Below are 16,167 nucleotides of genomic sequence, written 5' to 3' on the forward strand. Positions count from 1 at the left end.
CTCCGGGCACACTCAGCCTCTCTTACAATCACACACACATCATCTGCCTATATCTATACCCCCCCCCTCTCTCCCACTCTCTCTCTCAAACACACATTCACACACATGCACAGCTGACCCCCCAGCAGTGCTCAGACAGCTGAGAAAGCTATGCACACTGAGTAGCACCAAGTAAGTGGCTGTCAGCTCATGCCTGCCCCTCCAAGACCCCTCCTCCCCAGCACAAAAAAAGGGGGGGTGGGGGGGTGTCTAGAGGGCATTTTGCAAGGTCCTTCAGGGACCCTGGGGCAGGAAATAGCCGTGCTCAAGGTAGACCCCTTCCAGGGGGCATAGCCTCATCTGGGAAGATGGGGCTCCGACGAGAGGGAGGCTGGGCCATGCAGGGCCTCCTCTATTTGTTCCAGGCCTCCTCTATTTGTTCCAGGAAGCCTAGCAGATCCATGTCACTGAGCACTTGGCCCAGCAGCTTCAGCGCAGCCTCCCGCCGCGGGATGCGCTGGTGCCAGGCCGCCAGCATGCTGTATTGCACCTCACGCACGCAGGGTCCATTCTGCATCTGCAGACGCTCGATCTCATGCTCCCTCAGCCCCAGCCGCCGCATGAACTCCTTCCAGCGCAATGGGGGCACGCAATCCACCACGACATATAACATCGCTGGGTCTCCTGCAGGGAAGCCAGGAATGAGCCTGGAGCTAAGGCTCCCTGGCCCGCCCCGGTCAGGTTCCCTGCTTCATAGGTGCCCTCTTGGAGCCCCGCCCACCTGCACCCCCAGCTGGGATTCCTGGCTGGGTGCTCACCATCTGGGCACTGCAAGTAGGTATTGCCCTCCCCATTCTGAAGACCGGTGTGGGTGGGAGCTGGGGCTGGAGCTGGTATGAGAGGGCCAGGTCCCTGGGGGGATAGGCCAATCTGTGAGATCAGTGATGTATTCGAGTCCTCAGGGGTGAAGGTGGAAGATGGGGGGAAGGGGGTGGAACTGAAGCGTTGGGGTGGGGTCTTGTGCTCATCATGTTCCCCCTGAAAGAGAGAAGGCACAGCGTTAGGCAGCGAGAGGAAAAACAACCCAGCACTCTTAGATTATTATGGATGGGGATGGAATGAGAGGGAGTTAGGGGATCCTGGTTCGGTTCTTACAAGATTACAATGGACAGTCAGGGAAGATTGGGGTTGGGGATAGACCCCTGGTTTCATCTTACCGGTTTTACAGGTAGCGGTTTCCTACGTACTGAGAAAAAAGAAACAAAATGTCATTAACTTCACTTCCTCTCTCAACCCTGGCACCCATCCTGGGGCTGGCCCTGGGGACTTGTGGTGACATGCTTCAGGGCCTAAGAGGTCCCCGGCACGAAAGAACTACTGATGCAGTATGACCTCTTACCAGCCATCCATGGCCATCTCCTGCAAAGGGAGCCTTCCACAGCGAACTGAGGGGATGCTTGTTTCCCTCCTCCCACCTCCCACGGGCACCCTTTCCCCTCCCAGAGGCCCCACTCACGCATAGAGAGGAGCTTAGGCTTCCACCGTTGGAAGCGGCATACGAAACCCATGAAGAGAAGGAATAAAAGGCAGAGACCCAAGATGATCACCAGGGGCAACAGCACTGTGGTGCCTGGAGACAAAGGAGATCGTGATCAGAGAGATGCCTGAAGGAGGTAGCAGGGGTGGGTGGGTGGGTGGGTGGGTGCAGGGGCAAGCTTAGGAGAAGGCAGGTGAGCATGGGCACCAGGTTCTTTCTCCTCACCTGATTCCTGAGGTGTCCAAACAGGTTCAGTTGGGGGTCTGCACAACTTCATGCACTCCATGTTATTCTTACAGCTAAAAGAAGAGGTAGCACAGGTGAACAGAGGCCCTACCATAGGAGGAATACAGGTTTAAGAAAGAAAAAAAAACATTGTTAGAACTTCTCTGCTTTACAAATATTTTAGCTATCTCAATATATAATGGAAATTATAACTATATTGGGAATTGATGCAAAGGGATGAAACAAGTTAATCACAAAATCACTTAATTTAGAACTAGAAGTGATCTTGAAGAGGCCACACAGAGAAAGTTAAGAGCGAGGCAGGGTCAAGGTTTAAATTCCAGCCCAGTCACTGGCTAGCAGTGTGACTCCAAGCAAGTCATTTAACCGGCATGCCTCAGTTTCCTCATCAGGAAAACAGGGATCCTACCCACCTGTCAGGACTGAGAATTGAGTGAGAGAATTCTGCCTGACATATAGTAACTGCTCAACAAATGGTAGTTGTCATTGAATTGTTATTTTATCATTTTTCTGCTAAAGGCAATCCTGTGGCAAAGAGAGGTTAAAGAGCTTTTTCTCAAGATGGGACTGTTATTGACAATACCTGACTTTGAGAGGGGTGAAACATACATGTGAAAATTTTTAAAATACGTATTGCTGGGGGCAATATTACAAGCATATCTTCCCACATTGGAAGCTGTCACTGGGCAGCGTGGACTAATGAGAACTACCTGGGAGGTCTAGAAGGGCCTTGAGAAGGTGAATTCTCAGCAATCTGAAAGCAGAAAGAAGCACTTTTGCCATGAGAACCACATGGGATGGGTGTAAAAGCTCTTTCAAGGACAAGAGACAAAACTTAGTGGAAAAGGAAAATAGTTTCTTGTCAGACACTTTGTAGCGATTTTTTGTGGTTCTTACAACTTCATTAAGTCACACGCCCAAAGTTGCACAGCCACTAAGTGTCTACGCTGGAATTTAAACCCAGATCGGTTCAACATTAAAGTCCTCAAGAGTTTCTCCTTTGCAAGCGAGTATGCAAGAACAGCCTCTGGGAAGCCAGGAGTGAGGCGGCCTAGTCAAAAGACTGGGAAGGAAAAACCTAAGATGTGGTCAATAATAAGAGGCAACATTATTTGCATAATGCACACACTCACAGAGCTGCCAATTAAACCATGATACATCATCGCCTGTTGTGAGATGCAGTCTGATTTCTGAGATGTGAATCAATAGTAGACCCTGTTGCCCAAAAATTTTAATGTAAAAAAAAAAAGAAGAAAGTCTAAGTTAGAACTATAAGTCCCTGGTGTATGAGCCCCTGCCCCCAAAGACTTAAGATCTGACAAACAAGTTGGGCAAAAGGAGGAGGTCTATCTGGTGCCTTGACATAAAATGTCTCTCACTCAAACAGCCAGTAGGAGCCAGAACACGCTGGGGTGTCTCCCTTGTCCTGCTGGCGGGTCTCGCCACAGCCACCCTATCTCACTCAATGTCCCTTGACCCAGTGCCCAGACGCTGGCAGAGATACTCACTTAGCACATGGCATGCACACGCTGTCTTTTAGAAAGAACCCTGCGTGGCAGGTGCATATGGTGTTCTGTCTTTCACCACCTGTGGGGAGAGGGGCAATATGGATAAAGGAGGACCGCCCTGCACCCTGAGGACCAGAGGAGGAGCCAGGAGAGGCTGGGATAGAGGGTCAGAGTGGAGGTGGTTCCACAGACAGCGGGCCTGGGAAGGACAGGGAGTGCTGCCTCTAGGGGCAGGGTTGCAGAAAGGTGGAGACCCTCCCCCTGAGGCAGGGCCCACCCCTGCAGTGAGGACAGGGCTGGGGTCAGCCGGACCATGCTCACAGGAGTATTGCACTGTGCCATTGAGGCAGAGGCTGCAGTTCAGGCACTGGAAAAGAGTTTTCCCATGATAACGGCGGTACTGGTTCTTCTTGCAGCCACACACTGTGTCCTGGTCCACTGTGCAAGGAGAAATCTCCACCTGGTTCATTTCTGGTGAGAGGAAGAGATGGGGTATGAGCCTCCCTCTGTAGCTCGCACTCACACCCATGCACTCTGTCACATATGCACATGCACTCCTGCCCACACCCAGGAGCACAGGTGGACAGGCACACACCACTCTCTCAGTGACCACTGGGTCCATCCGATGTAGAGCCCTTGCCCTCTCCTGAGACTCACCTTCTCGGCACCTGGAGCAGCCGAGGCAGTGTGGGTGGTGGTTCTCAGAATCAGTAAAGGTGCCGTTTTCACACTCCCTGCAGTCTGTGTCCAGCCCTGGGCCTGGACAGTCATTGTGCCGGTAGGTCCCTGGGATTGGATATCTGGATTAGGCTGTAGCCGAGGGCTCAAGGAAGGAGCCCTGTACTAATGGAAAACAGTCTGGGCCACCTCTCCAAAGTCGTTAGGAGAGGAAAGGAGGAAGAAAATCCCAGCTCAAGAGAAGCAGCTAAGTTAAAAGACTCAGGGACAGAGACCCCCAGGTTCTAGAACATCTGGAAAACATAAAGCAGGAGGCCCCATAACTCAGGAGATTCACTATTACCACTTGCTCCTACCTTTATGGCACTTTGTACAGCAAATGGAATCATTATGAGGGTGGAGGTATTTTCCATGGGGACACTGGCTCTCCCTCTTCTCCCGGTCCCTGGAGTGAGGGACCAGTCCAGTAACCCCTGAGGGGTTTATTTCCACCAACAGAGCCAGGAGCACCTGCGGAAGAATCAGTAAAGGAGATCCCATCAGGATCTAAGCTTAGACAGTTGGCACCAAGCAATCTAGTGTTTCATTGTTCTCTAGTTGTCCTGTGTACTAATGTCCTGTGTCCCTCCACCTCTAGGCTGGGAGGCCCCAAGCCCAGTGGTATTTTACCCTTATTTCTCCATAGCAGCTAATGGTGTTGGACTCAGGGCAAATGTTCAAGGATGTTTTTTGTTTTGTTTTTCTAATTGGGAACTGGTAGGTTACCTCAATTCTGGCCCTTCCTTCCCAACAAGCAATCCCAAAGATTGATGAAGTGTTTCTCTGAGTGCTGTGTCCCCACCAAGTGGGATCAGGAGGTGAACAGTTGGGGCCTGTGCACTTTCCTGTATTAGGCTATACCAGTAAAAAGGTTCTTTATAACATCAAATTGGAATGGTGGTAAGTTCTGTCCCTGTAGGCACCATTCTGGGCAGTGAGCAGAAGTAAAAGAAAGAATTTCTTTATAAATCTGTATCAAAACCTCACTTAGGATCCTCCCCTCAGACTCCATGCTGCATACCCTTCCAGCATTAAATCTGCACAAGTACTCCAGGCTGACCAGGGCAAATAAGGAGGGGAGTGAAAGGGAAAGTTCATGGTCAAGGATAGAGTAGATGGGTGACAATGTTTTGGTGGGGGCAGGAGAGGGCAAAGGCATATAGGTTAGTGCAACTAGAATTGGCCCAAGGCTGGTGACCCAGCTCAAGTGACAATCAAGTCAGTCAAGAGAAGCTCTTTGCACATGGAGTCATTCAGGAAGGCATGTTTTACAGCCTCGGGCCTGGACAGTAAAGCCAGAAGCTGGTGTGGAGCTCCAACCCAGACTTCGCTCTTTGTTCAGCCTCTTGCAGGCTTTCCCTTGGCCTCAATTTTTTTTTTCCTCTGCTGTAAGAGTGGCTTTATATAAAATAAAAGGATATCCTCAAAGTATGTTAAACAATGTGGAGCAACAGACTGATCAGATCACAGAACTTCAGCCCAGGACAGGAGGGCCTAGCAGCCCGCAGTCTCAATGGCTCCACATCTCAACAGGCAAGTAAGCAGTTCATGCCTTGAGTCACCCATTGGGAGATGCTACAGTAACCCAGAAGCCCGGGCCTCAAGCACAAACAGGGAAAGCCACACTCAAACTCACACCAGCCCACCCCAGCAGCCCCCAAAGGGGCATGCCCCCCTATTCAGAGGGCAGCAGCCTTCCCTGGCCCATTCCAGCACTGTGCCAACTCCCCCAAGAACAGGACTGGGGCTTCCAGGGCGACAGGAAGAGTGTGGGGTGGTTAATGAGAAGAACTTCCTGATCCTGAAAGAAGAGCCTTCCCCGAAGAAGAGCTCACAGAATTTAAGGTCGTGGGCACTTGGCATTCCATCCAGGGAGGCTGGGAGCAAAGCCACGGGGCCGAGACAGAGTCTGGAAGGACTGGGGGACTCCAGTTCCTGGACGGCCTTGGGGGCTAGCTTTTTAGGGACCTCGGGCCAGTGAGGAATAAACTTCCCAGGAAGGCAGCAGGGAGGGAGGGAGGGAGGGAAGCTTTCTCAGGCCCTGTGTTCCCCTCCTTCTACAGCACTGTTGGGGGTTAAGCCAGATCTGGGAAAGGGAAATCTCTTCCCAGAAGCTCCGCCCAGTGACTCAGGCCAGAGGGAGGGAGAGAATCTGCGGGAGGGGAGAGGGAACCAGCAGCTTCCCCAGCTCCTGGTTGGGGGGGGGGGGTCATGAGTCAGCATAAAGACTAAGGGATCAGCCAACAGTTGGTCCCGTCTGATCCCTTCCTCCCGTGGGCCAGTCTCTCCCTCCAATCCCCCCATGGAGCACCCTTTCCTTTCTCCTTCTCAAAAGAGCCAGGCAATGGACCCCTGTCCCACTGGGCCCTCACATTTCGGGAAATGGCTCCCTCTTCCATTCCATCCCAAAGGGAAGTCTCCCTCAACCTCTGGCTTCCTCCCATCAAGTCACTACTCACCCCTCCCTGAGGGCCATTCAATTCCTTCCCGCCCCTCAGCATCCTTCCTTTAGACTAGCGGCCCCCACTCCCATCCTGACTCCTCCTCCCTGTCCAACCAGTCCCCTACAGATAACCCTTACCCTTGGGTTCTCCCCCAGCCCTCTGACAACCCCCAGTTCCAGAAGGAAGCCAACCAAGGCTACCCTCCTCCCACCCGGGTTCACTGCATTCCCACAGCCTGGTTGGTTCTGGCCAGTTAGGTTGAGTTTGGGGGCCTCTCTGGGATCCCAGACAATCCTTATGAAATAAGGTCACTTCTTTCTCCTCAGCCCCTCCCCAAACCCACTGGCAGCACAGGAGAAGCTCCACAGCCCTGAACACTCACTTCCAGGCGTAAGGGAGCAAACAAGAAGGGATGCGAGATGATCAACACCATTGCTCAGGTCTCTCCTGCACAATCCTCCCACTCCCATCCTGCAGTGGCACCATTTGTTAGCACTGGTTGGCTCCCATGAGCACCAGCCTTAGCAGCTGCATCTTTGCAGCAAAACAGCAGAAACAAACAGATAAGCTCTGAGCACCCAGACCCCAGCCTGAGTGCCTGTCACTTGGAGCAGGGGAAGGACAGGAAGCTGGGGGTGCCTGTGGAGACAGTTGAGGGGGTGGCCCGGCACCCCTCCAACTCCCCCACAACTTCCGCCTGGGGAGTCTTTAAAGTGTGACTTCCTGCACCCAGGCTGCAGCGTGGGGTGGAAAGCGACCCTGTGGTCTACTCCGACCCAGCCACCTCATAGAGCAGCTGTTCCCTTAACCCCATAAGAATTTGTCTATTAAATTAAAATGTTCTTTTAATGTCAAAATCTTTGCGGTGCTCATGATGGCTTCTCCAAAGGCCCAGTTGCGATCCCACATCCTTGCCCTGAAGCTGTCCATTAATGACGCTTCCCCTATCCAAGCTCATTAGATGCTCAGCCCCTCCCCATGAACTTTAATAACATAAATTAACTATATGTATTCTTGGCTCTTATCATAATATAATTATCTTGGGTGAGTAGATATGATCTCCCCAATAGACCATAAACTCTCTAGGAGATCAGAAAGAGTATCTTGGTCAGAGATAGCGTCCTATCTTCCTAGGTATCTTCTCAGCACCCAGAACCAGGGGAACAAAATAAATGTGGTTGATCTAATGGCTGATCTGTCTTCCACTCCAGGTGAAGCCAGTGATATCCAAAGAGGGAATTTGGGAGTCAGAGTCCCCCCTACCCCCTCAGGAATACATATATCACCAGGGGGAGAGTTCTCAAAGTACCCCTGCTCCATCCCACACACATGCACACCCTCACTGGAGATTGTGATAAGTGTTCCTTTCCTCTCCCTTTGAGAGTCACCGTGGAGTAAAAGCAGCATCTACGAATGATACAAGGGCTGATAAGAGTTTGAGAACCTCTGCTCTTCACTTGGCTATTCCCTGGACCCTTAAAATTCCCCAAACTAAATTCATCAATCTCCCTGCCTAGAGAAATGTCGCATCACAGACTTCTCAGCTCCAGTGCTGACACCTTTGCCACCTTTCTCTGCTCAGCGCCCTCCCCACCCCTGCTGCCATTCCTCTTGCCAGTCCCTCCTTTGTGATATCTCTCTGTTCATGTCCACGGTTGCCTCACACCTGGATTATTAAAACTGCCTTCCAGCCAACTGCTCACCCCTTTCCTGCTCCAACCCATTTTACAGACTTTCTTTACAGCCTGACCCTGACATCGCATCCATAGGTCCCTGCCGTCCTGATGAGTCCTTGCAGAAGTACCTCACTGCTATTCAGAACACATCCCTCGACACAGTGGGGTCTCAGAGAACCCTTTCTGAATAAATGAATGAATTCCTCCACCTGGGACCACAGTTCAAAATTCTCTTCATCGCCTCCCATTTTCTCATTCTCGTTTCTTGTTCCTCAGCATGGTCCGTCCACTCCAGCCAAGGTGTTCAGCTTCCTGCCACCACCACCCCCAACACAAAAGCACCCTCCCTCCCTTCCTCTAATTTTCCTGAACCAGATTCCCTTTTTTCTAGCCACCTTGCCAGTCAATGACTTCAAATCTCAACTCCAAATCCACTTTTCAGTGAGGCTTTCCCTCCCTCATCCCATCTGACCAATCTTTTGTTCCTTTATTCATTCATTCAAGAAATAGTGAAGGGGCAACCAATCTACACTCCAGGCCCCGCCAGGCTGCCAGGGAGGCAGAGGTGAAACACACCGCACATGCTCTCATGAGTTCTCCACAGATCGCAGTCCCCCCTGGGCTCTGCGATCTGGGCAGGGTGTGCTCCAGGAGCATGGACTCTGGAGTTGACATCTGCTAAGCAAGAAAAGGTAGCTGGATGATGTTCCTTGCCCTCCCAGCTCTGCCCCCCATGGGTGTTCAGGGCACCACATCACAATGCTCTTGTGAAGATGTTCCTCCAGACAGTTCTGAAATCACTTTTTGCTGCAAGTTGTCTTGGCTTCTAGACTGTAAGCTCTTTGGGAGTAGCAAAATCTTGCTTGCTTTGTCACTCTCTCCCCTGTATTCTTCCCCACTACCCCCCACCACACACACACATATACACCTTATGTGCTCTAAATTGCCCCTTGCATGGGGAACAGCTGGAAAAGTCATGAACAGCCTTATCCAGACCTGGTACACCTCCTGCTTCCCTTCTAGCACCAGGCTAAGCTTGCATCCCTCTCTTGGGCTGGATCAGCCCCAGTTTCAAGGCAATTTCCTTTGTTTGTTCAGGCTGCTGTACACTGTTTTCCAAACACAGTAGCCACCAAGTATTAGTAGTATTACTACTAATACCACTAACACTAACAATATAAAAGGTAACATTCATTGAGTGTTTTCTATTTGCTATATCCTATGCCTCTACTAGAATGCAGACTCTATTGAGGGCAGTGATTTTGCAGACTACTGTAATCCCAGCACATAAAACAGTGTCTAGCACAAAGCAGGCACTTAATAAGTTGAATACTTACTATATAGCAATCTATTTAATCTTCAAAACAACATTATGAAGTAGTGATCGTTATGTTCACTTCAGAGATAAATAATGGAATGGAAAGGTTATATAACCTGCTCAAGTTCAGGCATCCAGTACTCGAGGGAGCCAGTATCTACATACTGCCAAAGAGAGAAGTCAGATAGCAAAGTCAGATAGCGGGGCAGCTGGATTAGATGGGGGGGTGCGGGGGGGGGGGAGCACGGGGCGGGCGTTGGTTCATGTAGGGCAAGGCCTGGGAGGACAGCCTTGACAGAAGGGAAGAGAAGGGACTGGGGAGCAGGAAATGGGACAACCAGAAGGTTAGTGAGCCCAGGATAGAGAGAGGCAGCAGGGGGAACTAAGGTCTAGAAATGTGGAGAAGAGAGGGAGAGGGAGGGAAGTAGAGAGAAAGGCTTTCAAAAAGGAGACTCGGAGAAGCCTGAGGAGACTTCTAGAAGACAAACAAAAAAAGAAGGAATGATTGGGAGAGAAAGTATAGCACCCTGAGGAAGGAGAGGCGTGGAGCCATGGGTGCGCCAGGGACTCAGAAAGAACTGGCCAATGCGGGCAAGTAAATCCACCCATCGAGGTGGGGAGGGGGCTCAGGGCATCAGACAGCTGGCTCCAGGACACAGACAGTGACCACGGATGCCTTAACATAAGGCTGAGGCCAAAGAAAGGGACATTTTCCAGTGACGAAAACAACTTTCTTCCAACTTCCTCAAACTTACTGTAGAAGAAGAAACCAAGGGATTATTGTCTAGGGCTGTGGGGAGGGGCTGGAGGGTAGGCAAAGGGACAGTGTCCAGGTAGAAGTGGTGCTAGCTACCTAGAGGGTCAGCCCCACAGAGGCCACCTGCCTCGAAACTGAGGCAGAGGCAGAGGTAAAAGAATGCCCCCATTAGTGCTAGACTTATTGTACAAATATAAACGTGGCACCTCAAGGAAGAAAGGAAGAAGAAAAGTCCCCAAGGAAGGAAGGAAGCCCCCAAAAAATAAAGGAAGAAAGAAAGGAAGGAAGGAAGGAAGGAAGGAAGGAAGGAAGGAAGGAAGGAAGGAAGGAAGGAAGGGAAGGGAAAAGAAAGCCCCCAGGGGGCCTGGGCCTGGGTAGAGCACTGGAGATGCCCTCTACTGGGCTGTCTGCCCCTATCCCGCTTCCCACTCCATTCCCAAACAGTGCCCACCACGTGGCATCCCAAACTTACCGCACTAACCTACCTCCCCTCCCAGACCCCGTTTCTCCACGTCACTATCGTCCAACTCGGGCCCTCTCACAGGGTCTGCTCAGCTGGGGCCCACTGGCAGCCCCACCTCCCTACAACCCAACACGCTGCGAGGCTATCCGGCTGACCCGAGGGACAAAGTTCTGAATTATCTGGAATCTGAGCCGACTGGGCTGCCTTCCCTCTCCCACTGCTTTCCCTACCAAATCTGCCGCACCCTCCGCTATCACCTGCCCTCGCATTTTCAGACAGCCCCTAGCCCCAGCCATCTTCCCTGGCTGTCAGGGGCCAGAGCTGCCTTTTACCCCTCCCCTTTCAAACTTGTCCCTTGCCCCCGAGTCGGGGCGTGTGGGAGAACAGGGAACCGCGGGCTTTGACAGAGTTTGAGGTCAGACCACGGCCCTCTCCCAGCGAGGGCCAGTTCCAGCCTGCCCGCGTCACCCCTCACCCCCCTTTCCACTCCACCCTTTACCCCCGGTCTCACCAGCAGCAGCAGGCCAGGCACGGTGGGGAGGCCCATGTCCGGCCAGCTGAAGCCTTTCACTCCCCCATCAGGACTCACGCAGAGGCGGCAGGTAGACTGGCAGCGAAGAGTCCCGGGGTGAGCGGGTCGGGAGGCCCCAAGAGGACCCCAGGCCTTGGGTAGGGGAGTTAAGGGTTGAGACTTGGATAAAGATCTCACCCTGGTCCCATGGGTCTCAAACCCTGAAGGCCAGAACACAAGCCTGAGTCCTGAGAACTCAGAAAACTGAGCAGGAGGTGGGAGGGGAAGGGAAGAGAGGCAGTTGGGTGTTGCAACTGCAAGACAGGAAGAGCTTGGGGAGGAGGCAGGAGGAGGCGGGAGGAGGCGGGAAGAGGGGGGGGGGTGCGGGGGGAAGGGTGCAAAGTTCTTTAACCTTTCGTAGTGCAGTCAGAGGTGCCGGAGTCATGGATCCACCAATGTGACCACTTCCAACCAAACACCAATGTGTAGTAAGCCCCCTCCCACCGCACCCCCATCAGCTGGCTTTTGCCAACTAAACAGCAATAGAAACACCGGGGACCCATGGCTAGGTAGCTCGATTGGTTAGAGCGTCATCCAATACCATATGCCAAGGTTGCAGTTCGATCAGAGCACAAACAAGTGTTGATATTAACCAATGAATATGTAAATAAGTGGAACAACAAGTCGATGTCTCTCTCTCACGTCCTTTCTCTCTCTAAAATCAATAATTGGAAGAAAAGAAGAAAAAAAAAACAGGGCTTTGGCATGAAATTCACTGGGTTCTAGTTCAGAAGCCTCTACTTTTTAGCAGGGTGGCCTTAGACAACCTAAACTCAGAGCCTATTTTCAAACTAGCAAAATGGTGAGAACCTAGCTCATGTGGTTGCTGTGAAGATTTATTGAAACAAGACAGGTAAGTGTCAGATAATGTGACAAGTACTCAGTGTTCCTTAATAACTCCTCCCCATCCCCCAGAGTCCTCCACTGACACCCTAATCGCCCACTTTCTCAGGAATTTATCTCTCCGACCTAAACCTCAGAATAAATCTGAACCCTCGTTTTCTGCCCTGGTTTGGGGCCCTCATAACCTCTCCCAATCAGGTTCTCATCCAGTCTGTGCTTGGCTGGGTCCCACAGCTGTTGATCTTGGCTCTGCCACCAAACAATGGATGGACCTCAGGCAGGACCTCCACTGGGTCTTGGCTTTTCATTACTAAATGAGAGGAATATCCCCTGACTGGTGCGGCTCAGTGTACATAGCACCTTCTGAGAACCAAAACGTCACTGATTCAATTCCCAGTCAGTGCACATGCCTGGGTTGTGGGCTGGGTCCCTGGCTGGGGGCCTGCGAGAGGCAGCCAATAGATGTTTCTCTTGCACATCAGTGTTTCTCTCTCTCTCCATCCTTTCCCCTCTAAAAATAAATAAATAACATATTTTTAAAAAATAAATGAAAGGAACAACCCCACAAACATGGGAAAGAGATGTCATGAGGATTAATGATATCATATCTGTGAAAATGCTTTGAGAATTACACATATCTCGATCAGATATTACTAGTACGTTCCCAGCACCCTTTACCCAAATATTATTCTGTACTTCAATCCAAACTGACCTTAGTAATAATCTACTGCACCCCTCTTGTTACAGCTGAGAAAGATGAGGACCAGAGACACACAGAGCATGTTCCCCGAAGAGCCAGCAGAAACCTGATTCCTGACTTCAAGCCAGGGGCCTGATTTGCTACAAGATACACATGGGCAACTTTTCTACCTGTCCCTTCGATTAAGACCCCACTCCCTGACTCTGGGTATTTGATGTTACTCCCATTTGTGCAGGACATCTCCCAAATGAGTCACACAGCAAGAGTAAAACGTTCACTCAAATATCCTCTGGGCATAATGACCTTCCCTATACCCAGCCCGGGCTTGAGGTCCTCCAGCTGCGGAGGTTGCTAGAAATGCAGGAAGACCAGAGAGGAGTGAGGTCCTAAAGCTTTGTGACTTGGAATCAGAATTATTGGTTCCTTCACCCCTTGATTCAGCAGCTGACCTCAACACCCCGAACCCAGAGTTCACCCTGCCTGGCTCTTGCTGGCCTCTCTTCTCTGATCTTAAGGGCAGAGCACCTATAGATGAGGATGGAGCTTGGCTGCTCCCACCTTAGGCTGAGCACTCCACCCCATCCTCCAGCTTCTGTAGAACTGGAGATTGAAGCTGGACTCACAGAGGAGCTCATCTCTATCAACACAGAGGGAGCCTCCAAGTACAGTACCGTGGGCCCAAAGCAGAGCTCTTGAAGAATCAGGGTTGTTGGAATGAAGTGCAAGAGTCAGAATGGCCAGTTTCCAATGTGAAGAAGCAAGGAGGGTTACCGGCTCCTCATTTACAAAATGGGAAACCTGCCAGTGCATTGACAATTAAGTGCATGTAAAAGTGTTTAGCAAGTGTTTGCTGTACATTAAGCACTCAATATGTGGTAACAATATTAATAGTTCATATTAATAATTAATAGCTTCAATGTCCTATTTTTAAGTATATTTTATTGATTATGTTGTTACAGTAGTTTCAATTTTTTTCCTCCTTTGCTCCCCTCTATCCAGTACCCCCTTCCCTACAGCAATCTCTCCCCTCTAGTCAATGTACATGGGTCATGCATATACATTCTTTGGCTTCACCCTTTCCTATATTATTCTTAACTTCCCCCTATCTATTTTTTATTTACCAATTATGCTTCTTAATCCCTGCACCATTTCCCCATTTCTCACCCTTCCCCCTCCCAGCTGATAACCCTCCAAATGATCCCCATACCTATGATTCTGTTCCTATTCTGGTTTGCTTAGCTAGATTTTGTTATTTTTTAGATTCAGTTGTTGATAATTGTGAGTTTGTTGTCATTTTAATCCTTATAGTTTTGATCTTCTTTTTCTTAAGTAAGTCCCTTTGACATTTCATATAATAATAGCTTGGTGATGATGAACTCCTTTAGCTTTACCTTGTCTGGGAAGCACTTCATCTGCCCTTCCGTTCTAAATGATAGCTTTGCTGGATAGAGTACTCTTGGTTGTAAGTCCTTGCTTTTCATCACCTTGAATACTTCTTGCCAGTCCCTTCTTGTCTGCAAAGTTTCTTTTGAGAAATCAGCTGATAGTCTTACAGGCACCCTTTTGTAGGTAACTCTCTGCTCTTCTCTTGCTGCTTTTAAGGTTCTCTTTTTATCTTTAACCTTTGGCATTTTAATTATGATGTGTCTTGGTGGGGTCCTTTTGGGGTCTAGCTTGTTTGGGACTCTCTGTGCTTCCTGGACTTGTATGTCTATTTCCTTCACCAAATATGGGAAGTTTTCCTTCATTATTTTCTCACATAAGTTTTCAATTTCTTGCTCTTCCTTTTCTCCTTCTGGCATCCCTATGGTTTGGATGTTGGCCTGTTTAAAGTTGTCCCAGAGGTTCCTAAGCTTCTCCTCATTTCTTCAATTCTTGTGTTCTTATTCTGTACTGGCTGACTGTTGTTTTCCTCCTTATGTTCCAAATCATTGATCTGAATTCCAGTTTCCTTCCTTTCACCATTGGTTTTGTGTGGATTTTCCTTTGTTTCATTTAGCATAGCCTTCAGTTCTTCCCTTATGCATTCGCTGTACTTAAGCATATTTGTCAAGCCTGTGAGCATCTTTATCACCAGTGTTCTGAGCTCTGCATCTGTTAGGTTGGTTATCTCCTTGTTTGTTAGGCTGGCTATCTCCTTGTCACTTAGTTCTTCCACTGGAACCTTGGCCCATTCCCCTTTTTGGGCCATACTTCTTTGTCTCCTCATCTTGACAGGCTACTGTGTTTGTTTGCCTCTGTGTCCCAGGTAGAGCTATCGCTCTTGTTACGTTGTAAGGGGTGGAACCTTTGGTTCTCATCAGTAGAAGGTGACTAGTTTCACCACATTGTGGCGCTGGTGTGGGGGCGTGGGGGTCTGAGAGGGAACAATGCTGCTTGCTCAGCACTCGCCCCTTTTCCAGGCACTTCTCCCACTTTGTATGGCATTGGCGTCTCTCTAGTTGTTGCCCTTGCTGTCGTTCCCAGAGTGGGTGGGTCTTCAGACTTTCTAGAACTGTGGGGGCCCTTTAAACAAGCATACTCTGCTGAGAGACCAGCTGTTTCTTCCTCCACCCCAGCCCCCACTAGTTTGCACAGTCAGAAGCAATGAGGCTTTATTTTCCCTGGTGCTGGGACCATGAGCTGTATGGTCTGGTCTGGTGCTGGGAGTGCTCCCCAGGTGTCCCTCCTGACTTTTTAAAATGTGTGACTGCGTTTTCCGGCAGCCTGCTGCTGCCGCCACCACACCGAGTCCTCTCTGCCCCAGCTCCTCCCCTCCTACATGTCTGGATGAGTATTTCTTCTTTATATCTTTGTTTGTTGGACTTCCATGTAGCTCAGTTTTCTGGAACTTCTGGTTGTCTCTAGTTTTGAGGTAGTTGTATTCCTTCTTAGTTGTGGAGGGAGATGTAGCGTGTCTGTCTATGCCTCCGTCTTGACCAGAAGTCTTCAATGTCCTATTTTTAATGTTTTAAGAAACTTCTAATAGTTTGTACCAACTGTTACATATAGCCTGGTACACAAAGAGAATCTCTTTCATTGTTCATGTTAAATGCTAAATTAATAAGTTTAAAGTTTTGAGAAATGCGGTATTAAATTGTTTGATGAAACTGCTTTTTAAAAGATGGGAAGAGGTAGGTAGACCTAAGAATATGAAAAGGTAACTAGTTTCATGGAGAAATTTCTTCCAGGGGGAGAAGTAATAACGGTGAGGGAGAGATTGGAACAGATGGTGACGTAGGAGAGAGGCACACTAGGGGATGACAGAATTGGCTGTCAGGGTCTGTGCAGCAAAGGATAGAGAGAAAAGAGCTTCACCTAGCAGAGTCCCCGTCTCCCCCAGTACCTCTCCCCTGCCCCACACACACCCCACAGCAGTACAGAGTGATTAAAAGGGCACTGGACTCCAAGTGAGGGTGAGGGTGATGT

At 49.9% G+C, this 16,167-nt stretch overlaps 1 protein-coding gene across 1 annotated transcript; it reads right to left on the reverse strand.

The window, feature by feature from the left end:
* Positions 1-78: 78 nt before the first annotated feature.
* On the reverse strand, positions 79-11,479 carry TNFRSF1A (TNF receptor superfamily member 1A). The gene is given in 11 exon segments (XM_090272691.1): positions 79-404; positions 407-663; positions 798-1,017; positions 1,197-1,225; positions 1,496-1,609; positions 1,742-1,815; positions 3,271-3,349; positions 3,592-3,741; positions 3,928-4,056; positions 4,305-4,458; positions 11,157-11,479. Coding segments are annotated over 11 exon segments (1,311 nt in total). The 5' UTR covers positions 11,193-11,479; the 3' UTR covers positions 79-335.
* Between the last annotated feature and the right edge of the window lie 4,688 nt (positions 11,480-16,167).

The sequence above is a fragment of the Furipterus horrens genome, unplaced genomic scaffold (assembly GCF_987537825.1).
Source record: "Furipterus horrens unplaced genomic scaffold, mFurHor1.1.pri manual_scaffold_4, whole genome shotgun sequence".
NCBI classification, from domain to species: Eukaryota; Metazoa; Chordata; class Mammalia; order Chiroptera; family Furipteridae; genus Furipterus; species Furipterus horrens.